The sequence below is a fragment of the Ostrinia nubilalis genome, chromosome 17 (assembly GCF_963855985.1).
Source record: "Ostrinia nubilalis chromosome 17, ilOstNubi1.1, whole genome shotgun sequence".
Classification (NCBI taxonomy): domain Eukaryota; kingdom Metazoa; phylum Arthropoda; class Insecta; order Lepidoptera; family Crambidae; genus Ostrinia; species Ostrinia nubilalis.
Genome location: NC_087104.1, coordinates 7994607 through 8020797, shown reverse-complemented (window position 1 = coordinate 8020797; position 26191 = coordinate 7994607). Strand labels below are relative to the sequence as shown.

Genomic DNA, 26191 nt, shown 5'->3' with positions numbered 1-26191 from the left:
TAATATCTTTACTTGCTTAGACTGATTAAATTAGTTCTTACAAATCGTCAAATACTAATAAGTAAGTAACCTTTACCTACTCATTTTATTATCTTTAAAGCAAATACATAAGCCTCAAAATAACTCCATTCACCTCCAAGCCGGTGCTTGCCCCTGCACCTGCAACGCTGTGCTTTATTCAGCGTCTTAACACTCTTGACTGTCTAGCGCTGACCAAATAAGAATAGCAAAGTCAAGTGACTTTCCACTCGGCAAATTCTACGGAGGCTGCCTTTGAGCGTATCTTAGGCAGTGGTAGGCGTCATCAGACTGCGGAGGTCAACCTGTTACCTGACAATTGTTCCAGGGATGCGTCTGCCATTCACCTCCAAGCCGGTGCTTGCCCCTGCACCTGCAACGCCGTGCTTTATTCAGCGTCTCAACTAGAGATGTGCCGCTGAGAAAGTTCTCGTTCCCGGCAATATTCCCAGTGAGAATATTCTCGAGAACCGAGAACGCTCCCGGGAATATTCTCAGTGTTCTCGACAGAATACATTTAGTTTTAATTTTAATTTTGTTTTTTATATGTGATATTATTTGTAATGTTTCGACGTTTTATTAACTGGGCATTAAGACTAGTCGTTATAAACAAGGCATGAAACGTGTGAGTGAGATATTGCTGTCTTGCTCACTCTTTTCGTGGCGAACGCGTACCGCGGCTTTAGAACTCGGCTACGGTATTTGAACATCAGTGTGCCTCCGAGTTTTAAGGCCCTTGCCACCCTTGCGGATTCAAAGCGGATTCAAAGTGGATTTAAAGCGGATTCAAAGTGGATTTAAAGTGGCGACGCGACGGAGAAGCCGCGTGAAAATATCGTAAAGCTTCCCAAAGGCTGCCAGGCCGAGCTGGATTGGATGATTGACCTTTTTTTCGAAGTTGGACCTACCTAACTGGACTGTTTGTCCCAGGTATATTGTCAACAACCTCGAGTGTAGAGTCTCCAACTTTTAGAGGAATGGGTGCAACACGGTCTTTAGACATCATTTTTTAAATCTTGTCCATGTTCATTTTGAGACCCACTTGTTGAGAGACTCTATTGAGGCCATCGAGCATTGTGCCTAGATCTTCCACGATCTCAGCCATGACTACGATATCGTCTGCTGTCTGGGTGATGTACTCGCCGTTGATATTTATGCTGAATCCGCTCCAGCCCAGAAGCTTGAAAACATCTTCCAGGGCGGTGGTAATGACGTCTCCCTGTCTCACCCCTCGCTGCAACTGGATAGGTTTCGGGTCCTGATCTTAAAACGGACTGTCACTGTGGCGTGTTTGTAGAAGCCTTTCAACACTTTAATGTATCAATAGTTAATTTGGCACAGTTGAAGAGACTGAAGCACTGCCCATGTTTCAAACGAATCGAAGGCTTTCTCATAGTTCACAAACGCAAAGTGGCTGATTATACTCCTTGATCTTCCGTATAATCTGCCGTTGCGTGTATTATTATGGTATATGGTACTAAAGCCTTTTCGGAAACCGGCTTGTTCGGGAGGCTGAAAGTCGTCGAGCCTGCTAGCGTGACAATTCGTAATGACTATCGAAAACAGCTTGTAGACATGGCTCAGAAGCGAATTGGGGGTATAATTCTTCAACAAGGTTTTGTCACCTTTTTTGAAATGAACCAAAGTCGCTGACATAGCCCGACGGACTATCAAGCTGAAGTGGCAATGGGCAGGGCACATAGTACGCAGAATTGACGGCCGATGGGGCAGAAAGGTTCTGGAATGGAGTTCGCGTACCGGAAAACGCAGCGTGAGACGTCCACCTACAAGGTGGACCGACGACATCGTAAAGGTAGCAGGGAAGCGCTGGACGCAGGCCGCTACCAATCGATCAACATGGAAAGCATTGGGGGAGGCCCATAGTCTGCAGTGGACGTCCTATGGCTGAAATGATAATATGATTTGAAGAGGAGTACCTATTACTATTCTTCTAAGTGTCGGATCAATATAGCTAGCACGTATTTTCTATAAAAATGTATCAAATGATCCGTCAGACAGGCTATCCACAACTTATCCAGATGTGGCGAAACAGGCCCTTACAAAGCGATTGTGAAATTGCCCTTAATGTCAAATAAGAATAGTTTAAAAAACTAAAAACACGCTTTTAATTACTAAAACAGCACTAAAAAGTCAAAAATCATCAGGACCCTGGACATCATCTAGCATTAAAGTGCTCAAAAAGACAAATCCAACGAACCCAAACTCGATGAGTTTCCGCCGTTTCGTTTAGGAGTTCCTATGGCTACCTCCTGACTCCATCATTAGGACCCTGGACATTATCTAGCACTTAAAGATCTCGAAAAGATATCCAATGAACCCAAACTCGATGTGATTCCGCCGTTTCGTTTAGGAGTTCTTTTGGCCACCTTCCAGTCCCATCATCAGACCAGCTGGTACCACAATATTGTATTGCCATTTCTAATCTCCATATAATTGCCAAGTTTCATGATGATACAAGACTTAGGCCCGGTTTTTTGATTCGTAGTTAAAATAACCAATAGTCAAATTTGACAGATGTCAAATGACAAGTGGTTAAATATCAGAAAAAAATGTTTTTTGAACAATGGTTAGCTTGACTTTTAGTACATTTTTTAACTATTAGTTAACATTTTGTTAATATTTAACCATTAGTAGCAAAATTTAACAATTTGTTATTTTAACTATGAATCAAAAAACTGGGCCTTAGAAGTGCGTGTAATTCCGATTCTAAGATTCCATTACATAGTTAGTTACATACACGACGACCTGATAAGAGCGTGTTAAAAACGAAAAAATGGACAGTTACATTATTTAATTACGTGTAAAAAGAAATTTTTGTCATCTTAGATATCATTAAAACGGCATTTCACGACGAAAAAAATAAAATATAATAAAGGTGCAGTTGTCAAGAATATTGCCGAGAAAGTTCCCGAGAATATTCTCGGGAACACTGAGAATATAGCCTTTCACTGCAAATAGAGTGTATTGTTTAATATACACTTATCTATTGACTTAATTTAATACTATTTTACTTAAGAAAGTTTGTATATTTCCATTAGAAAAACATGATTCTCAACCTTTCTCACTTAGGAGAACGCTCCCGGGAACGCTCCCGAGAATATTCTCAGCTGAGAGAGCGTTCTCGGGAACGGCACATCAATAGTCTCAACACTCTTGACTGTCTAGCGCTGACCAAATAAGAATATCAAAGTCAAGTGACTTTCCACTCAGCAAATTCTACGGAGGCTGCCTTTGAGCGTATCTTAGGCAGTGGCAGGCGTCATCAGACTGCGGAGGTCAACCTGTTACCTGACAATGGTTCCAGGGATGCGTCTGCCATTCACCTCCAAGCCGGTGCTTGTCCCTTCAACGCCGTGCTTTATTTAGCGTTTTAACACTCTTGACTGTCTAACGCTGACCAAATAAACCGAAATCCTGTTAAAACAGGTGCTGAAATTACCAGATAAGGCACCGCTCAGCATGAGCCTGCTCCTCACAATATTCCTTCGCAAGAAGGACAGACCAAACAACCTATTCTATTAAACGTCCTAATCAGTAGATACAATTATGTACCTAAGTATTGATCCGATCTGAAGTAGTTGAATGCTAAATTCTAAATCTGGATGCAGATACCGATCACAGAGACACCGCCGGCCTCTCCGCATGTCTTGTCAAGGTACCCTAAAATTATCAATCTCTCGTTCTCTACTGCATACCGAAAAACATTGATACAATCACAAACTACTTACTAAACCTCGTCACCTTTGACAAACCAGACGAGACAGCAACTACTAGAACGGAAGGTTAGTGTGTAACATTTTATCTTCTGGAACATAAAGTGTTTCATAAACCTTGTCAATTACGTGAACTCAGGTTCAACAAGTCGTCATCTCTAAGGGTTTTGTCGGTAAATACGAAATCTATACGACTCAACAAGTGCCTATAATGGTAAGCTTGATCTCCAGTGAGGGCTCATCACAACTCGACCCCACACAACCGATCCAATACACAAGACTCCAGCTCAGCATCTCTTAACAACCATCTGGATGTCTACAAAATATCAGAAATCATAATCAGCGATGGGGGATTTCTCATTCTTTCATTCATTTCATGTGCGTTCACTAATTTTGCTATCGGACAATCAAAGCATAGCCTATACTCGAAACTAAGGGAGGAAGGGGCACATTCAGAGCCTCTATTGGAACTGTCTCTCTAACTTTTCAACTTGAAAAACATCACCTCCTTCCGGTTCAGTCGGGTAAAAATAGCTCTGACAGCGTAAAATATTATCTCCCAGGTCAATTCAATCAATTTTATCTGACGATCTAGGTCGATTTACGGAGAAAACAACCTACTTAGTGGCATCTCCTGGATTCAGATCCAAAGGTAAATATTCCAAAACTTCGGGAAACTGGATATCCAGAGACCCCACAGAGATTCACCAGCAGCCTTTGCAACGACTTCAACCAGGGTGGCTATGGTGGTAAACTAGGCTAAATCTTTGCTGTCCCGTTTCTCACCACAGCAAAAGGTACCTGCTTAGCACCTCGAAGTGACCTTTCTGGCTTTTCTTAGCAGGGCTCGAGGCCGACCCTCAAAATACAGAATCTCCACCATGTTCTTACCACATGGTGACCTCCACGTCAGGATCAGGTAACATGTAATTTTTTAGTATGTTGAGTTGGGGGTAATAAGGTATCGTTCCTAAAACATACCTGGCAAAAATCCACTTTAAAAACTTATAAAATAACCTGGCCTTGGTGGTTAAACTAATGGCCTAAGGAAAACAGTCGTAGCTATATACTTACCTCTTGAAGCTCGACAGCAAGATTTATCTGCTAGACTAAATCGTTTATCTACTCTTCTACTACCTTTATGCCCTGTGGGTCTCAAAAAAATTCACTTTAGAATCGCAAGCCAGTCGAAGGATGGTCGATTAGCCTTCTTTTTTCTATATGAAGTTATAACGTATCCAATTTTCGATTCGATCAAGAAGTGCTACTTGTCTAGGGGGGCTGGTATTACTAATCTAAAACTATATTAAAGATAACTTTAATTTTCTTACTAAGCATAAAAGCTTAACCAATTTCACTTCCTGATAAAGGCCTTAAACCCAACAGTAGGTATCTAAAATGTGACCTTTACGAGGCTTCTCGCAGACTAGCTTATGTATATTTTTCTCCTACCATCTACATCAGCTGCTGACATGACAAAACATAGTCTCACCTGAATAATTTCAAGATTAAGTTAATAAACCTTGACCTACGAGTAAGTTCGGCACCGTTACGGCATCATACAAACAACTGGGAAGAATGACAGCAAATCCCAAAAAACAACATAGGTATGCCCTTGCTACGGTTGCGTAAGTTGCTGGAATCAGGCGAGCAGAGGAGAACAGCGGAATATAATAACACATTATTTATTTTTCAACACCAAGTAATACTAGGAATCTACATGAATAAAAACAGTATAAAGGTTGTTGGATATAAAACCTCTCCTGGCATTGTTGACTTCGTTGTGGCATCTTTAATTTGGGTTGATATTTAGCCATAGATGAAATTATTTGATGAGATATTGGCGTAGGCAGAACAATAATAGCAATATTATAAGGCAGACACTTTTATTAACTGATCTACGACCGATACACCAAATAACATATTATTTAATTAATAACTTTCAATCAACAGATCTAAAGCATGTTGGATACTCTTCAATCACATCGTACGCCTGTATTATAAACTTATGTTGATGACTCGCATGAATCTTACTGCCATGCGGGCAAATTATATCAATACACACTCAATCTGCATTTTAATGAGGAAAGAATTTCTGAATTCAGTTCAGTAGCTTTCCAGTTTATTCACTTCAAACATACAAAAGTACAAGCCCTCCTACTTTGTAATATTAGTGCTGCTCTCACTGGGCATTTAGAACAAAACATGTTAATACCCTGAAATTAATCATGTTCTAATCTAGTTCTGTTACAGAAACTCGAAAACTTTCATCACATAGCGCCATTGGTAAGTAGTCACCAGGAGCTAATAAACAAGTCTCTCACCAGATGCTGTGCATCGTCACATGCCGAATAATAGTACAAGTTTTACAAAACAATAAAACTTGTATTATTGAGCAGAGACGATGCACAGCATCCCAAGAAGGCCTCCTGGTGAGCTCTCTATGAAGAACTCCGAGCAAGCTCGCCCCCAGGTGACTAAAATGGCGGCAAACGGAAGTAAGTCAAATCAATTCCTATTAAATAATTGCGGAAATGACGTCATTTAAGGTATAAAATGGTAGAAAACTACACCGGAAGTAGACGCATCTCTCACCAGATGCTGTGCATCGTCTCTGCTCAATAATACAAGTTTTATTGTTTTGTAAAACTTGTACTATTTTAAATCATGCGATAGCCAATAAAATTATCTATTAGTAGAAGTAGAAAACAGATACAAGTATCATACATTTTAAGGGTGTAAGAATCGATTTAATTAGAAATAAACACGATTTTTTTCACTTCTTTTTCAGTTATTTTCCAACACAACAAAAACCAGGTCGTTAAGGTATGTTTTATTTGCATGGTATTTGTAGCGACACCGACGATACGCCACTACAAAAACTGTGTACCAACAGATGGCGCTGTCACTACTACACTATGGCACACTCCGCCGCTCATACAAACCTGCATCGCGGTGACGGAGTTTTATATCCGGCCAAGTATAAATAGGCAAACCAAGATGGTGTAAATTGGACCTTGGTCCCCGAGCACAACACCCGCTCGGAAGGAAGCACTAACATCTAGCTTCCTTATTGTGGTTGAGCATCATATCCCACATTGGTGACCCCGACGTGATTGGAACGTGACCTTCCATCACCACCATCTTCGGCATCAGCCTCCGCCATCCTCACCATCTCCGCCACTCCGTCATCAGCTCCAGTCTTCAACAAGCCAGCATCCAGCCTTCAGGGACCATCGCAGATCGCAACCGACCTTCCTGGTTCCTCGGCAGCAAGCAACCGTCACTTCACTGGTCACGGGTACAGCTCTGGCCCAGCTCCACGCCCGACCATCGAAGACGCCTCCGCTCACTATCCCGACTCACCGTGGATAGAGCACCGCAACCTGCTCGTCTCGACTCACCGCAGACTTGAGCACACTGGCACTTGTAAGCTCATCACGCACAGACTGCTGAGCTCATCCTGACGTCATCCACCTCCGGTTCTTCCGGGGGGAGTGGTGTGGCGACGCCACTACAAACTAGTGACCAACAGATGGCGCTGTTACTACTTCACTATGGCACACTCCGCCGCTTATACAACCTGCATCGCGGTGACGGAGTTTTATATCCTGCCAAGTATATATAGGCAAACCAAGATGGTGTAAATTGGACCTTGGTCCCCGAGCATAACACCCGCTCGGAAGGAAGCACTAACATCTAGCTTCCTTATTGTGGATGAACATCATATCCCACGGGGACTTTAAACCTCACCCTACGGCCTGACCGAGTTTGTTTCGCATGCCAAGAGTGATCGTGTTGAAGATATTAAATCTTATGTAGCACAATTGCGGAAATATGTGGCTGATCTGAAACCTTGCTCACCTGTACGTCACGGTCAACCGAAGACATTTGTATCACAAGATCTGGCAACGACTAGCCATGTGTTCCTTAGGGATGATATTCCAAACAGACCTGCTTTGAAATGCCCATATTCTGGTCCGCATAAGGTACTTAAAAGGGGTGATAAAACGATAAGTCTTGATGTCGGCACGAGGAATGTTTCTGTAAGCTTGGATAGGGTTAAGCCCGCTTTCATTGATGTCGATCCATCTGCGATTGCATCATCCACGCGGGTGTCTGTAGCATCTCCATCTTCGTCACCACCGTCATCGCCTCATTCATCACAACCCGCCGCAATTGTGCCTCCTCTACCAATCACGAAGGCTTATACCACTCGGTCAGGCCGTAGGGTGAGGTTTAAAGTCCCCGCAGTTTCATAAGTTTTTTTTTTCTTTTTCTTTCTTATGGTGGATCCAAGTTTTTTTTAGTGTTTTTTTGCCGTGGGCTATCTTTCTTCGTGGGGGGGTAGTGTAGCGGTAAGCAAAACTCTTTGCGCCGGGTATAGGCTACGGCGGTTGCGATGGTAACCAGGTTGTTAATGTCAGGAGAACGTCAGGTAGTAAAAATAGGAGATTTTACAAGATATTATATTTTATCAGTGTTGTTCCTGACAAATTTAGGGTTGCCGTATTCTAATTCTAAAATTGCCGGATTTTTAAGGAAAACTAAGAAAATTGCCGTATTGTATAAAATGTTTATTTGGAAGGTTTAAATTTAAAAAAATACAAGTGATGTATTATGTACTATGCGTATACTACTTTTAAACTTACTTATTTTATTCTTCACTTTTTAAGGTTTTGAATAATTTAGTCCAAGAACCTACCCGAATAAAAGTGAAGAATCTACCAAAATGAGGAAATAACGATTTTAGACATTAAAATCTCGAAGATAAGGTTGCATTTTTGGCGTTTCTTTTCGTGGCGCTTCTACTTCATCTATGGTTTACAAGTTTTTGCGTTCCATTAGACGAAATATTTATTTTTTGTTTACTAAAACTCATGAAAAACTCTTAAAACTCTACTCTTCTCAATTGCCGTATATTTTGATACGGTAATCAAAGTGCTGCCGTATACCGTATTTATGGTGCCTAAGATGCCTGAATGCCGTATATTACGGCAATTGCCGTATCAAGAACAACACTGTATTTTATTCAAAAGTGACTACGTGAGTTTCCATATTAAGCCACGTACCCTTTATTGGTGACCCCGACGTGATTGGAACGTGACCTTCCATCACCACCATCTTCGGCATCAGCCTCCGCCATCCTCACCATCTCCGCCACTCTGTCATCAGCTCCAGTCTTCAACAAGCCAGCATCCAGCCTTCAGGGACCATCGCAGATCGCAACCGACCTTCCTGGTTCCTCGGCAGCAAGCAACCGTCACTTCACTGGTCACGGGTACAGTTCTGGCCCAGCTCCACGCCCGACCATCGAAGACGCCTCCGCTCACTATCCCGACTCACCGTGGATAGAGCACCGCAACCCGCTCGTCTCGACTCACCGCAGACTTGAGCACACCTGGCACTTGTAAGCTCATCACGCACAGACTGCTGAGCTCATCCTGACGTCATCCACCTCCGGTTCTTCCGGGGGGAGTGGTGTAGCGACACCGACGATACGCCACTACAAAAACTGTGTACCAACAGATGGCGCTGTCACTACTACACTATGGCACACTCCGCCGCTCATACAAACCTGCATCGCGGTGACGGAGTTTTATATCCGGCCAAGTATAAATAGGCAAACCAAGATGGTGTAAATTGGACCTTGGTCCCCGAGCACAACACCCGCTCGGAAGGAAGCACTAACATCTAGCTTCCTTATTGTGGTTGAGCATCATATCCCACAGTATTATTAGTATTTGAGCTATTCTACAAAACCAATGTAAATGTATTAGTCTACGTCTATTAGTTTCGACGTAATTGTTGAACAAAGATACCCCTTCCCAGCGGTTTCCATAGTAATCGGAATAGGTTGTGTGATTCTTTCAGGCAGTGCATTTTCGCATGTCGCGTGCGCTATGGAAACCGCTGGGAAGGAGTATCTTTGTTCAACAATTACGTCGAAACTAATAGACGTAGACTAATAAATTTACATTCGTTTTGTAGAATAGCTCAAATACTAATAATACCATGCAAATAAAACATGCCTTAACGACCTGGTTTTTCTTGTGTTGGAAAATAACTGAAAAAGAAGTGAAAAAAGTCATGTTTTTTTCTAATTAAATCAATTCTTACTCCCTTAAAATGTATGAAACTTGTGTTCGTTTTCTACTTCTACTAATAGATAATTTTATTGGCTATCGCATGATATAAAATATTTACTTATTAATGTTAAGCTACCCACGTTTTCACTTGTTTTTGAAGGAAGAGGTGAAAACTAAAAATTAAAAACTTAAATCCTCGTAATTTTGCGAGAAATGGGTCAAGTCCCAAAATTGAAGTATTTTCATCGATAAAATTGTCCATAGATTACGCCCTTAAAGTTTGATCACTACATGCCCGGACACACTGTATATAATATGAGCTAAAGCAGTACGGTAACTTAGCCCTTTCGGCGAGTTAAATACCTACACTTCAACTGAGTGTTAGAGTTGGCACTCTTAATCTTTATAAAATTAATAAGGTTCTTACTTACTTATTTATTAAAACGTGTATTTAGGTTTTTTAATTATCAAATACCTAATGGAATAAATTAATTGACTAAGTAGTTAACAAAAAAATAAAACGTTAATTAGGTTCTATAATGATCGAATACATAATCGAATAAATTGATTAAGTTCTATTAGAGGCCGGTAGAAGATCTATTCTCATAAATAAAATACCGGATACTTACTTTCACATACCTATTGCCTCATTTTAAATACAGTTCATCACTTAGTACAAAAGCGCGCGGAGCAAATTAATTTATCAAATAGAACACATAAATTGTTAAAAAGCGTAATTACATAATTTAAAAAGAACTATTACAAAATCAGATGTAAGCACTTTATTTAAAAAGTAATATTTAATCATTTTTACAATTCAGAATTATTACGAAGTTTAAAAAATGAAAGTTCTGGTTTTGAAGATGCCAAGTTCAAGCAGCCGTATTCGCTGGGTGCGAAGTACTAGGTGGGGGTAACATAATCTATCGCAGCGCTCATGGTGGTCAAAAGTAGAAATAATGTAAGCTCTGTCATCAGATGTATCTGTCAATGGCAAAGCGATTCTACTTAATACATTTTAATATCATTCATTAATCGCATGAAAAGGGTCTTAAATAAAAGAGTGGACTGTATTTCGATAGGTCTGGTTTAATAGCCGTTTACAATTTGGAAATAACTAGACTATACAACGTGGTAGTACAAAAATAAGTCACAGTAGTTGTGCACAGATGTTTGCCTTATGATGAGAGCGTGAATTATTGAACTCTGCCCTTGTTTTGTTCTTAATTCTTCTACATCTCGGACTTGTCCAGCCAATACCAACAACTTTCCTTTAAATACGCTTTGTGGTTGGAATTTGATATTGTAACACTCACAAACCCGGTCTTCAAAACAATACTCATTTCGATCTGAAAACGATGTTTAATTTATAACTAGCGATACAGGAACATTTAAATATATTTACTGTTATATAATGAAACCGTTAAAGTAGCTTTTTCTTTTCGTTTTACTGTAAAACTACAACTATAAATGAAGTAAACAAACCCTGACACAATCAAAATTAAACACACTTTTTGGACTTACCTCATTTGATTTGAATGACCAAAATGATTTCAAAACCTTTTTTCCACCCAAATCGTGGTATCACAACAATTTATTAGTCGAAAATATTTGTTATTTTTTCATTTCGATATTTTTTCACAAATAGACGACCTAAATGTCAATGTGACAGAGCCCACAAAGTTGTGGACGCTAGTTGGCGCTGTAATCGTGCACAGAGCCAATACTACGCAATACACTCGTGCCATGTTTTTAAAAATACAGCGGACAGCGCATGCAATAAAATTATTATTAAAAACACAACGCGCGCGACACTCGCGACGGATGGACTGCGAGGTTCTAGACTAAGAGCTGGTGAACGCCAGACCTACGTCATTTTATAAAAGCTGAAAGTTTGTCAGCGTATGCTCCCAATATAGGATATAATGTTGGTGAATTATGAAGTTTGTGTCATGGTGGCTTTGGGAGCTACCCTAAAAAAACTGTCTGGCAAGTAGTTGGATCTGTCAAAACTGTCTGGCTGTTGGGGAAAATACTTCTTATTATTGCCCAAATATTATACATAAAAATCAGATTTTATAGTATAACGTAAGTCTAACTTTTACGGTGGCTTTTTCTGTATATTCAATAGACTGTAATTCTACTAACGTTATACCATTAAATCTAATTTTTATGTATAATATTTGGACAATAATTAGAAGTATTTTGCCCAACAGCCAGACAGTTTTGACAGTTCCAACTCCTAGCCAGACAGTTTTTTTAGGGTAGCTCCCAAAGCCACCACGACCCAAACTTCATAATTCACCAACTTTATATCCTATATTGGGAGCATACGCTGACAAACTTTCAGCTTTTATAAAATGACGTAGGTCTGGCGTTCACTAGCTCTTAGTCTATTCGCTTAGAGCTCGTGTAAAGCGTGCGTCTGTGTGCGTGAGTCTGATTTCGAGCGTTTGTATGAAGCTTCCGTACTGTTTGATTTATCTACTGTGGTCTGGCTTATGGCAAGCCTTAAAAAGTTTAATTGTTTCAAGATGGAGGAAGGGTCTCCAAGTCCGGCACTGCTCAGTGTATTTAGCGAAACCAATTTTTTTTAGACTCCTCAATTTGTGATTGCGGCCTGCCTGGAGGAAGGACTTTGAACATAATTATTTTTTTAATTTAGTTTCTAAATAATTCTTTACCCCTTCATAGTTTAAAATACATGTAAATAAAATAACACTTAAAAAAAATTGCACAGATCAAGTCGGCCTCGACGAGTATTGCCAACAACAAGAAAAAAAGAAGAAGAACGCTTTTAGCGCATTACGGACCGCACAGTGGGTCTAGACAAAGTGCAAATTATAATCGCAAACCAGTCGAAAAGTGGTCGAAAAGTCCCTTTTTTGTATAGAGTTCATGAAGCTAAAGATAAAAATGGAGGCCAAACTTGGAACAACAACTTGAGTCAAATACCTACTTATCTCTATCTCGCTCTCTGTGGGTCGACCTCTCTTTTTAGTGTGGACTGTAGTATTGCTATCTCCTTATTGAAATCTGCTAGTAAATTCTTCGAAATAGCCAATTCACTAACCAAATCAGAAGTTAAACAAATAAATAATTAGATATTTGAACTACGATTACCTAGTTAAATTAAAAATCACAAAATTGTTTGCCGTTTAGGCTTACTGTGTTGGCGAATGTACCAGGTGGCAACATCGGCCCAATCCGGCCCATCATGGCGGTTGTTTACTATTTTGTTTATTATGCAGTTAATTTCGTTTGAGATTTTTTACAGGACAAAATCATTGTTTTATCACAAGAAATGGTGCAAAATATTGTAGTGCGTGGTTGCGGTAGTACGTGGTGTCCTGGAAATGACTTAAGATTCCACGCGTAAGTGTTTATTTCGTGATTTCCGACATTGGATCATTTGTAAACATATTTCACAGTAATTTCTTCATAAAACGTTTTACCAGTATTTTACACTTAACATTTAATGATACCTATGTCAAGAAATAAAGATTTTACATTAAGTTTTATTGACTTTGAGCAAATTAAAATTTTTTGTTTATTTAGAAAGAGAGAGTCTGCCCACAGAGAGCGAGATAGTGATACAAAGGTTGTGCTTCAAGTAGGTATTCGGAGTGTGGCCTCCATTTTTATCTATAGCTTCATGATAGAGTTTTGACGGATTCGATTTTCGATTCGATCAAAAAGTGCGTTTTGTCTAGGGGGGCTGCCCCCCTAGACAAAACGCACTTTTTGATCGAATCGAAAATCGAATCCGTCAAAACTCCATACAAAAAAGGGGCTTTTCGACCACTTATCGACTGGTTTGCGATTATAATTTGCACTTTGTCTAGACCCATCTCTTCATCTGTGGTCTCTTCTCTATGTCACTATGTCACGATGTCACGACGACGTCTGTCAAATTGTCAGTGTTGTCAAAATTTTAATCGAAAATTCGTGTGCGAGTTTGGTTTGGGCGGCTCACATCAACCAAAAATCCCTTAATTCTGCACATGGGGAAATATATTCTTTTAGTTATTTTGTAACAAGAAATCTACCATGAAAGAAAAATGGAATTATATTTTATATCTTATTTGGTTTGCATATCTTATTCTCTCTGCAGTTTTGATGTTTGGACATGGTTTCTTGCTATCCCGAAAAACCCTGAGTGATGTTACAAAATGTGTGCCACTGACTGAAATTGGCTGCGATGGATGGGAGAAGGGAAATTCTACAGAAGTATGTAAGGAAGAGGACAAAATTCATCGGTTGCTGGCAAATCCCGGGTCAGAAATCGTGTGCGTGCCGACAAAGTTTAGGGTTGTATTAGTTTTAGTAGATGCTTTGCGCTATGATTTTACTGAGTATGATAAAGGCCTGGAGAAGCCGTTACCTTATCAGAATCGGTTGCCTGTGATGAAGGAGAATTTAGATCTTTGGCCGGAGCGCACGCGTCTCTTTCGTTTCATGGCTGACCCGCCAACCACTACGCTTCAGCGAATTAAAGCTCTTGTGACCGGTTCTCTGCCGACATTCGTGGATGCCAGCTCAAATTTTGCTGCAATGGAGTTACAGGAGGACAATTTAATTGATCAGGTATATCTTTGGTTGTCTTTTTCTTGATGCTTGTTTAGTTTCCTCTGGGCAAGGACTAACTATATTATGACACAGCATGGAGTTACAATCTTCTGATGATATAATTATTATTTACTATAGGTAACTAAAGGTGGTGGTAAAGTGGTGTTGCTTGGTGATGACACATGGTCCCGTTTGATGCCTGGTCGTTGGTTGCGGTCACATGCCATGTACTCTTTTCACACCTGGGACTTGGACACTGTGGATAAAGGTAAGAAAAGCAGGTTTTTTTAAAAATAAACTTGTTATTCATAAAAGGTGAAGCAAAAATTTGTGATCTACATAATAATATACACTTTGTTTAGGTCTAAAATTTACTTTACAGAAGTGGACTCAAAAATATACGACGAGCTGAAGAAAGATGATTGGGACCTGCTTGTAGCTCATTACTTGGGTGTGGACCACGCGGGTCACAGGTATGGTCCAAACCACCCCGAGATGACAAGGAAACTGGATGAAACTAATGTGCGGTTGAAGAGAATCATTGACGATCTGCCTCCAGACGTTCTCCTGTATGTGGTGGGAGACCACGGCATGACAGAAACAGGTGTTTATTTGATGATTGGATCATTTATTTCAAAATCATTGTATCATTACAGCTATATTGAGACTTTCCAAATGGAAAATTGTGGTTATAGATTGTAGAGTGTATGTCAAATCATATCATTAATATTGTATTTGAGATGAGATCTGAGCCCTGTAGCCTTATGATCTGTGCTCTATGATAAGGTTTAATGAAACATCTTTTTATACATTAAATTATTGCTCTATTTATTAATTATTCAATGTATAAGTTGCTATAAGGAATAAGACATATAAATACTATGATTAAAGTAAAAAGTCATTTTCATATTGTTTTAGACTCACATGAAGGAAAAGATTCGGAGGGTAGGTACTTCTAGTGGCTTGAAATAGAAACTTTATGGTTGAGTTTAACAAATCTTTGTACTTTTCAATTGTTCTGTTAAATCATTTGCTAATGTGTGTGATTCTAAAGCATAATATTTATGCTTATTATGATGTTATTATTTGCGAAATCAAACTATTTTGTTTTTATATGCTATAGAGAGAGTTATGATTGTTTAAAGCTAGTGTTTTTCCTCGTAGATAATGTGAAAAGCTCAGGATTTTGCATGTGTCTTTCGATTATATTTTTAGCACATAAAAATATGAATTTAATTCTCATTTACCAGGTGATCATGGGGGGGAGAGTAAGGCAGAGCGGACAGCGGCTATGTTCGCTTATAGAGGAAGTGGGTTGAGTGGAGACAGTTCTCCGTCCAATATTGGAGCTGAGGTCCAACAAACGGATTTGGCTCCGACGTTGAGTGCGGCTTTAGGCCGACCTCCTCCGGCGCCGTCTCTAGGCAGCCTGCTACTCCCAGTGTTGCCTACAATGTCTGTATCCCATACATTGCTGCATATTACCAATAACTTGAAACAAGTAAGCACATTTGGTATATCTTGACATAGATTTGTAGTGTAATTTAATAATATATAACAATAGCCAATAATGCACTACAGTTGATAATAGAACATTATCACCATTCAATGGTTTCTGAACCAATAACTTGCATTTCAAAAAATACTTTTTTAAGAAATGCTTTCGATTTCAGATAAGGCAGTATTTGGTACGTTATGGCGAAGAATCTCAGCAGATATCTCTGGATAGACTTGCTCAACTTATTAATGCTACCAGAGAACAACTTGATAAGGCGTCAAGCATTGAAACTGAGGAGCAGTTAGCAAATTATGTTGCAGATGTCAGGTGAGAAATTTTTCTGATTAATAATCGTGCTTCACGAATTCAAACCTTAAGATATCATAACTAGGTATATTTTTTGTTTCAGGGCCTTGATTGAGAATGCCCGCGCCGTTTTTAGAGAAGTCTGGGTCGAATTCGACTCTCTGTCCATGTTAAGAGCACTGCTGCTACTCCTTTTAGCTATATTTTTCAATTGGTTAATAACAGAAGGTCTTCCAATAGATCGTGTGCCTTTAGTGTTCGCTAGTACCTTTGTCCCGACGGGATTCTTAGCGATGGCTGTGTGTGTAGGTGTGTGCTACAGTGCCTATTTCTTCGAGCTACTCGATGATCTCGAACATGCCATAATTTTGAGTACGGGATTGATATCCGGTGCGATTTCGTGCACCCTCGTCATAATGCACTGGGATGGCATAACCCAAAGATGGTATGAGGGTCGTTCGTTGTTTTACGAAAGGTTCGCTAGGGCGGCTTTAGTAGCATCCGCGGCGGTTCTAGTGTCGAACAGTTACATAATCGAAGAAGGAGCCGGCCTATCTTTCTTATCGCTGTCGGTTTTGGCTTTGATTGCGTGGAATGTGGGGACGATTAAGGTCATAGCGCTTTGGGCGTGTTGCGGGGTGGTGTTGGCAGTATCGAGGTCGTATAGGGGATGTAGAGAGGAGCAGGGGGATTGTTGGACAGCAGGGGAGGGTGTGCCGTCGGGGCAGGCGTCGCGAGGAGCGTTAGTTTTGGCGCTGGGTTCGGTGGCCGCCGTCGTGGCAGTGGCGAGACGTCACGTGGGTTGGCGAGGGTACGGCGTGGTGCTATCAGGGTTGTTCGCTTGCGCGCACTGGGCGGTCGGCTGGGGTTCCCTGGGCTCTCCAAGTAGATCGCGACTGCTAGCTCGCGGATCATGGTTGGTTATTACGACGATGTTCGCTTTACTCTGGAGAAGGGACGGCCAGGGAGCGGCCCTGCCTCTGACCGTCTGTGGCCTGCTATTCTACGTGGCAAACGCCCTGGTCCTTGGAGCATCGTACGCGCCCTCAGCTGCTCTGGCGCTTTTGACTGGATTTTTGGTCTTGACTATTGTTTCAACCGAGAAGAACTCGACGAGTACCAAATTTTGTAAGTATTACTATACCTAACAATAATTACATTTACAAAGACGTTATTGAATAATAAATCCTTTATTTTCAGCATTATCAACGCGGTGCAGCTCAAGCGTAGCATGCGCATGGGCACTTCTAGCGTCATACTTCTTCTATGGGACAGGGCACCATGCAACGCTGGGTCACGTGCGGTGGGCCCCGGCTTTCCATGCGGGGGACCCCAACTACTTGGCCATCGGTCCGCCCATCACTGCCACACTTGTGTCCCTTGATCTCTTTGGTAAGATTCAGAAATAAACAAACTTTATTATTATTATTATATTCTTTTACTCTTTTCTTTCCCATAGGGTGGGGCAAGACCGTACGCGTGCGGCCCCAGACTGCGTAGACCATAGAGATCTAGAGAGATCGTCGCCACCAATGTGTTCTGTTTTTGGGCATATTGCTGCGACACTGGCCCCGCCCCCTTTCCACATCTCCCTTTGGTTTCTGTGATCTGTAGTAATTATTACTAATTATTACTTGGACATCCGTGTGTATTTGTCACATAGCTACTTGCGGTTGGCTCCGTTCTTTACCTGTTTAATATGCTTCTTACCCTAGACTTTATAGGCTATTGTATGAAGGCTAGCTATCAGCGCGTCATCATACTTATTTGTAAGGGATGGAATCTAAAGTGTAGTCTACTACAATCGACTACACACTTCGGACTCATCGAATATTAATATGCTTGGTTTCATATAAGTCGGATCTTAAAAAAAATACACAAGCATGTCGAATTGCCTCATACGATTGTTTCCTTATTTAATAAAATGTCTAATCTTACTCAAATACAAGTGTGTAATTTTCTCTAACGTGAGTGTGATTGCCGTATTTTTATCAGCCGTGATAAAAATCTACGTGACCTCATTTTGCTTGCCGCGTTGTCGCTAGCGCAGTGCGTCAGACAATTATCATAATTCTTTTGCCTAATAGATCGGAATGAGCCGTTCCTGTTGGAAATGTAGGATGACTTAATTCTTTCTAGCTATTTCTATCCTACCGAGAAAGAAATGGGGTTTATTCGATGGACATTTTATAGACATTATTTACGACTTCTTTATTGCATTTTCGATGGAATAAACGATTACGTTTTTTCTTATCCAAGACATTTGTGTGCCATATTGAGCAACTGGTATTTATTTATTTATTTATTTATTGACAAAGATGGTATTCTAGTATCACATAATAATGATCCAGCTAACTAACTTCTTGCAAAATTTATCAGAAAATAAGATGAATTTGAAGCTAAGTATCGATAAGTTCAGTACAAAGCGAATGGTAGATATACAATACCTTATACCAATAAGAAAATATAACAGTAAGCATTTAGGCCCTGTTTCCAGTTCCACAAAGGCGAACCAGATTTCATTATTTCCACTGCTTTTCTCCGGTCCGCGCGGCTCCGCTCAGCGCGTCACCGCCGCCGCTGTTGCCTTCTATAGAAAAAATTGACAGCCCGATATATCTCCGCTCCGCTTTGGTGGAAACCGGACCATAACCTGGGGATCTATCACTTAAACTGTCACCTACCTGCCTAATCGCATAAAAGCAAGGTTTTCTTGTTCTTTTCGCTACAAAATCGATAAATGTTCCTATTACCTTGGTTCTAGGAATGCCGCTAATGTTCGGCGCGGCCGTCCCACTGCTGGCCTTGTGGGGCAAGACAGGCGCCTCCAACGTGGGCCCGCGCACACAGCTCGCAGCGGTCTTCTCGCTGTGCCTCAAGTTCGCGCTCTGCTTTGCTATTAGAGTGAGTATTGTAATGTGAGGTTCCTTTGATGATCGAACTTTTGTCATATTGATAAAACAATGATAAAATCTAAAAATTATCTGCCTTTTTCCTGACAGGAAATCTTGATTGACAGGAAGTGTAGGATCTTTCTAATGTTCCGTATCCACGCCAAAAACCACACACAAAAAATAAATAACACGATCTACGATCTAGGTAGTTTATGAACTCAAATCTATCAATTAGTCTAATTCACTAAGTAGAGAAATAGTAGGTACTAATTTAATTTCAATAAGATTTAACTCAGAAGTTGACTGAATAATGTTGCCATGTCATGTTGACAAGGCAACAGTATTTAAACACAACTGGGAAGCTCTTCTTGGCCTGCAACTCGTATAGATAATCAGGCCGACGGAAAGCTAGCTTCACCCTGTATCCTCATCCTCAACCACAGAATTGACTATTTTACCTCGAACTGCTGAAACACAACAGCCGTTAACGTTATGTTCAAGTTCGTCTTCCGCACCTTCTTTCACGCGCAATAAAGTTCAATTCCAATTCCAGGTGTTCGCGTGCGCTATGTCAGCTACCATCCACTGCCGTCACCTCATGATCTGGGGCGTGTTCACGCCCAAGCTGTTATTCGAGAGCGGCGCCTGCGCAGCGGCCTTAGCCGGCTGCGTGCTCGGCGCAGCACTAGCCACGTGGCACATCCCTACCGCCCACCGCTCCAGCTGACCCAAGCGGCTTGGGTAACTACGTCACTAGTGATAAGGTCCACAATCCGATGCCTGTAGACGCAGCGGGCCGAAACAAGTGACATTCGTGATAGTTTTGAATTTCGAAAACGCTTTAGGGAGCGCAGCTAAACACTGGCGTTTTAACATGTCGTTGTAAAGGTGCTATATTTTACAACAAGAATGTATAGTCTGATGTATGATATGCAATAGCAGTTAACTATAAAAAAAGCCGGAGTGAAGGCGAGTCGACATTACAACTGTCACGTTTGTATAGGGGGGCAGGTATTTCATAAAATCTGATTATGGTCTTTACGAATGTGACATTTTCGACCCCGGATTTGGGAAAGTATCTGTAGCAATTTTAAAACTATGGGCGTCTATGGGGCATCGAAATTTGTGAATAAGTTTCACTGTACAGCTAGTAAATCTAGTAAAAAAAATCGATAAAATCTGAAAGTTTTAACATAATACATTATATTTCTGTTTTTATGGGTTGTATTCTAGCTACAGAGCTTAGCTAGTGGTTTTTATTTTGTTAGAAATTAATTTTAGTTCTCTTTCTTAAAACCTTCTGACCTCTTGACTCTATTGTACACTGTAAGTAAAAAGTAAGGTCTTATATGCAATAATTATTTCATACGGATTTTAGAACTGCATTAGTATAGTTTTGGGATCAAGTATTAATATTATTATAGGGGTTAAAGTTACAGTTTAAAGTGTCATAATCCTGTGCCCCGATTGCGCTAATTTTTAACGTCTCCAATTCATTGGCGCTTCGAGGTGCAAATTCGGTATCGCGGTAAAGTTCACGCGCAAACAAAGACGAAACAACGGATTTAATCACTTTCCAATGAAAGTCCGAACACCTTATTTTTTAGCTGTCAAAGCGACACCGCGATACGAATTTGTGATTTTAGTTCGTCGTCTAGTCGCGTTGCAGTTGAAAATATTTAGCGCAATCGGGGCACTGTGTTTCACTTTTATGTTAATTGTACAGCCAATGGCACTTACTCCTAACCTAATCTTTATGTTTGTTCCACTGATATTTTAAATGTCCAATATTTTGCTTAACAAACATTTTGCAAACAATATTACCTATCTATAAAATTATAATACATTTTACACTAGCATTTATTTTTAATTTTATTTATGCATATTTTTAGTTAGACCAGTATTTATTAGTAAAAGAGATTTTACTTACTTATTATTATTAGACCAATATGCATATTAGATATTATTATTACATGCTGCATGCATAATATGCGGAAATATAAAATACTACTGCAAAGAATAAGTAGGTATGTGACACGCATTTTTTAATTTAACTTATTACATAATTCTGTCAAATGTAATAAGATATTTTATGTAAGGTACTTATTACAATTGTTTGAAATGGCAAGTGAGTTTTTTGCGTGGAAACTAATATGCAAGATTTTATACTTTTTTAAGGGGAATGTTATTGAGTGTGATTTGTTGTACTACGCTAGCTATAGTATGTGATAGCTATGGGTTTTTAAAATGCTGAAAATTGGTTGTATAAATTGTGTTGTTCTTGCAATGTTGAACGAATTTTGTCCAAAGCATTGATGATAATTATCTTAAGTATTATTGAGCGTATTAACACTGCCATGGGGCTGTTAAATTTTTTATTAGAATTAATCGTTTTATATTAAAATGTTGACTTATACTCAACTTAAATTTTTATAGTGATGTTATTTGCTTTTCTTAAAATTACAGCCTTAGAAAATGTACAATAGGTACTTATTGATGTACAAAGTAGTTTTAATTTATTCAATTACTATACAAAAGACCATTATTTTAATGAATTAATAAATATTTGTAATAAATATTGCTGATGTAGCCACATGCTGTTCTGTATTTACATAAAACTGCCATATACTATAATATACCATAATGAGACGCATAATGTTGTAAGTTTGTATGTTGAAAAGAAAAAGTAAAACAACATTTTATTTGGAAAACTGGTATTGTAAATTTGAACTATGTGATTTTTTTAAGACACCAAAGGCTTTTTTTATTGCAATGTTAAAATAATATTGTGAATAATGAACATTTAAAAAAACTTGAATGCAATTTGAAATTTTCTATGATTTAAAATAAAATATTTATTATAGTATTTATTGGGTTTCAATTTAACAAAATATTCCATTTCAGAATTATATTACATTTATTAATACTAAGTAAATAGAATAATATACAAATCCATCCAAAGATATGATACAATATAGACACAAATACATGGATAATGTCGCAACTGGTGATGTATGCAGGCATACGATAATCACAAATTGTATCAAAGCTACAACAAGGCCAGTAATACTTGTGACTCATAGCACCTTCACACTTACCTGGCATGAAATTGGAAAGAGATGAAACCACCACAAACAGAACGAGAATCTATTAGTTCTGTCACGAGTAATCGGATCTAAAGACTTCATGTAGTGGGTGACGGTGGAACGTATGGGTTGATGAGGTATTCGGAGAATGAGTTGACAGCTGCCGCGCCACGAACCTCTTTGTCCAACAGTGGCAATTTGGTGACATGGAAATCTTCATACAAGTCAGCTATTTGCTCCAAGTATTTTTCTTGAACCTTATGGCGAGCTGCACAGAGGTCACAAGGCGCAGAAGATCTCAGTAGTAGCTGGTTAACGATAATATTGTGCGTGTCGATACCGCATCGCGTCAGTTCTTGCACTAAGCGCTCAGTTTCGTACAATGATAGGAACTCGGCGATGCAAACACAAACAAATGTTGTTTGATTGGGATCTTTGAACTGGGTGTTCACTTGTCTGATAATTGAGAGCATTTCATCCATTTTGTTGCTGAACATGTCAGAGTTGAACTCTGCAAGTCCAAACAGTGCTGCGACTTGATTGATGAATGGTGCAACCTGAAGAAATAATTTTAAAAAGCATTAGAACTTCTCAATACTGATAGAGGACGAGCATAATCAATGTTATTATTTATTAGAAATATTAAAGTTACTTTGGATAAGTTTACCTTAGATTTCAAGCGCATCAATTTGCCCAACCCTCGCTCCACGACCTGCGGGAAGGAGAGTAGACGCAGTGTGTGGCCAGTTGGGGCCGTGTCGAACACAACTGCACTAAAGTTCATGCCTTTGACCAGCTTCATTACCTAAAATTAAAAATATTTATGTAAAAATAGCTGTTTCCATTGAATTTGTTTTCCTGTTGTTTATCCTCGTAAGCCCGGATGTGCCTCAGAAGGAACTGAAACTTTGTAGTCAGTAACGCCGAGACATTTTCGGAGGTGATTTCGAAGTATCGCCGGATGTGCCTTCAGAGGAACTAAAACTTTAGCGATAATTTTAAGATCGAAAATTCGCGCCTAACGAAAAAAAAGAGTGATATTCTATGGCTTAAAATATTCAAAATCAGGTATCCGAACTTATTGATGTAAAAAAAATAAAATGTCACTGTCAAATTATCATTTTTCTTTAACAAGGTGGTTCGTCCGAGAGGACGTGATGTACGATTAATTTTTTTTCTTCACGTAAACGTAGTTTAATTGAAAAACTGACCAGCATAATTTAAGTTAAAATACTGCTAAACAAGCAAAAAAATTATTTTTACCAATTCGAAGAAGTTTTGTAAGATTTTTTTTCGTTTGAAAATAATAGTTCTTTGCAAGGAACATTCGGTCTTGATGGTGAAAGTTTTATTTTTGTATATTTTTTCTATTGAGATTGATTGAGTATTGGACTTTTAAAATTATGATATGATTGAGAAAATGTATCATGAGAAACGTTATGATTTTTAGTTTAATAAATATTATAATTAACATGAATATTCACTTTACTTCTTATACATTCTAACCTATCATTATTGTATGTTATAAAACCGACAATTCTTTTTAAAGTACTAATTATGAAACATTAACCTCGTAAGCCCGGATGTGCCTCAGAAGGAACTGAAACTTTGTAGTCAGTAACGCCGAGACATTTTCGGAGGTGATTTCGAAGTATCGCCGGATGTGCCTTCAGAGGAACTAAAACTTTAGCGATAAATTTAAGTTCAAAAATTCGCGCCTATCGAAAAAAAAGAGTGATACTCTATGGCTTAAACTATTCAAAATTAAGTATCCGAACCTATCAATATAAAAAAAACAAAATGTCACTGTCAAATTATCATTTTTCTTTGACAGGGTGGTTCGTCGAAGAAGACGTGATGAGCGATTAATTTTTTTTCTTCACGTAAACGTAGTTTAATTGCAAAACTGACCAGTATAATTTAAGTTAAAATACTGCTTAACAAGCAAAAAAAATATTTTTCCCAATTTGAAGTAGTTTTGTAAGATTTTTTTTCGTTTGAAAATAATAGTTCTTTGCAAGGAACATTCGGTCTTGATGGTGAAAGTATTGTTTTTGTATATTTTTTCTTTTAAGATGGAATTGAATATTGGACTTTTAAAATTATCATATGATTGAGAAAATTTACCATGAGAACATACTGATTTTTAGTTTAGTAAATATTATAATTAACATGAATATTCACTTTACTTCTTATAAATTCTAACCTATCATTAGTGTATATTATAAAACCGATAGTACTTTTAAAAGTACTAATTATGGAACATTAAATATAATTAAAACCGTTGCAACTTTTCAGTTACATTTATTAATATCATTATTGTATCTTTATGTAGTATTAATTTATTAAGAAGGTTACATTTATGTTTTGCTTTAAAGTATAAAATACAATTTATTTACTTTTTCTTTTTAAAGTCTGCAATACCGAATGTTCTTTTAAGAGAAAACATTTTTTTATTATTTTTCACCTAAAATAAGCTCTATGCACTATTATATAGGGCCCCTGAAAATATGAATGCTAAAGAAAATCTCTAACATAGAAATTTTTTTACTCGAAGTGCTCGGCGTTTACTACTACAAATTATTCGTTCTTCTGAAAGCACATTCGGCGATACTTAGAAGTCGACAATATTTACTCTTCGGTCTTACGAGGTTAAATAAAATTAAAATACTTGTGCCTTTTCAGTTACATTTATTAATATCATTATTGTATCTTTATGTAGTATTAATTTATTAAGGAGGTTACATTTATGTTTTACTTTAAAGTATAAAATACAATTTATTTACTTTTTCTTTTTAAAGTCCTTAATACCGAATGTTCTTTTAAGAGAAAACATTTTTTTATTATTTTTCACCTAAAATAAGCTCTATGCACTATTATATAGGGTCCCTGAAAATATGAGTGCAAAAGAAAATCTCTAACATAGAAAATTTTTTACTCGAAGTGCTCGGCGTTTACGACTTCAAATTATTCGTTCTTTTGAAAGCACATTCGGCGATACTTAGAAGTCGACAAAATTTACTCTTCGGTCTTACGAGGTTATGCACAATACTATTCTTTGAAAATTTAAGGCTGAGTTGCACCACTTAACTTTGACCATAACTTTGGTTGAGTTGGACAGATTTTTGACGTTTGTCAAAGTAAAGTAAGATGGTGCAACCCAGCCTAACTAACTGTAGCACTCATTTATGATAAAATTAATGTTCTTAACTGTTAGTATAGGAGTCACATTACCTCGGCATAGCTCATAGCTTCATCAATTCCAGGGAAGGCTCCCACAATTTCTTGCATCACTCCTTTGCCAAGCCTCATGGCCTCTGTTTCCCCCTCAAAGTACTCTTCAGGCAGCTCAGTGAGCCCCACATTGGGGTCTATTTCCATAGCAAAGAGGTTATCAAACCCCTTAACTTTTGTTGGCACCTACAATAAAATTAATAAGTTTAACGCGTCACTGAATACCAGTAACACAATATAAAATAACAGTATATATTGGAAGAGAAAGTTTCAGTATCACATCATTACCTTAGAAAATTTCTGGTCGAATGCATCTGAGATGTTGTGAGCAGGATCTGTTGATATAATAAGCACAGATTCGCGGACCTTGGACAATTGAACCGCGAGGCTGCAACTGTAATACAAAATTAAGTTTGTAATTTAAGTAAGACAGTAAATATTAGTCATAGATGTGAAAATAGGGCTTTAACTTACCTGCATGTAGTTTTTCCAACTCCACCTTTTCCACCAACGAAGATCCAACGCAAAGACTTTTGTTCGATGACGTTTTTGAGCGAAGGCTCTAAGGGCTCAAAACTGTTTTCATCCATTATTATCAGCTAACAGATCAATTCTAATAGGAAAAGTATGAAAATATCGAAAAATTAACAATCACCCACCATCAGTTTTTGACAGAAGTGACGTGACAATACACGCACGAGAAAATTGAGCGCGCGAGTGACTTTTAGAAAACTAAAAATTGCACTAATAGGCTGTATATTAT

The 26191-nt window shown here is 38.7% G+C and overlaps 2 protein-coding genes across 3 annotated transcripts; one reads left to right on the top strand and one right to left on the bottom strand.

The window, feature by feature from the left end:
- Positions 1-13721: 13721 nt before the first annotated feature.
- Positions 13722-21753, top strand: LOC135079979 (uncharacterized). Of its 2 annotated transcripts, XM_063974625.1 has the most exons (10): positions 13722-14428; positions 14549-14678; positions 14793-15014; positions 15329-15355; positions 15661-15911; positions 16084-16235; positions 16318-17342; positions 17415-17606; positions 18979-19118; positions 19662-21753. In XM_063974625.1, the coding sequence occupies exons 1-10, from the start codon at positions 13892-13894 to the stop codon at positions 19833-19835; spliced, it is 2850 nt and encodes a 949-aa protein (XP_063830695.1). In that variant the 5' UTR covers positions 13722-13891; the 3' UTR covers positions 19836-21753. The 2 variants fall into 2 exon arrangements, with proteins under 2 accessions (XP_063830695.1, XP_063830696.1); XM_063974626.1 differs by lacking the exon at positions 15329-15355 and having other exon boundaries at positions 13724-14428.
- A 253-nt stretch (positions 21754-22006) lies between these two features.
- LOC135079980 (ATPase ASNA1 homolog) lies at positions 22007-26120 on the bottom strand. The gene is made up of 5 exons (XM_063974627.1): positions 25903-26120; positions 25717-25822; positions 25429-25614; positions 22862-22999; positions 22007-22751 (listed from the first exon to the last, which is right to left on the bottom strand). Exons 1-5 carry the CDS (start codon positions 26016-26018, stop codon positions 22293-22295), a joined length of 1005 nt encoding a protein of 334 aa, XP_063830697.1. The 5' UTR covers positions 26019-26120; the 3' UTR covers positions 22007-22292.
- Between the last annotated feature and the right edge of the window lie 71 nt (positions 26121-26191).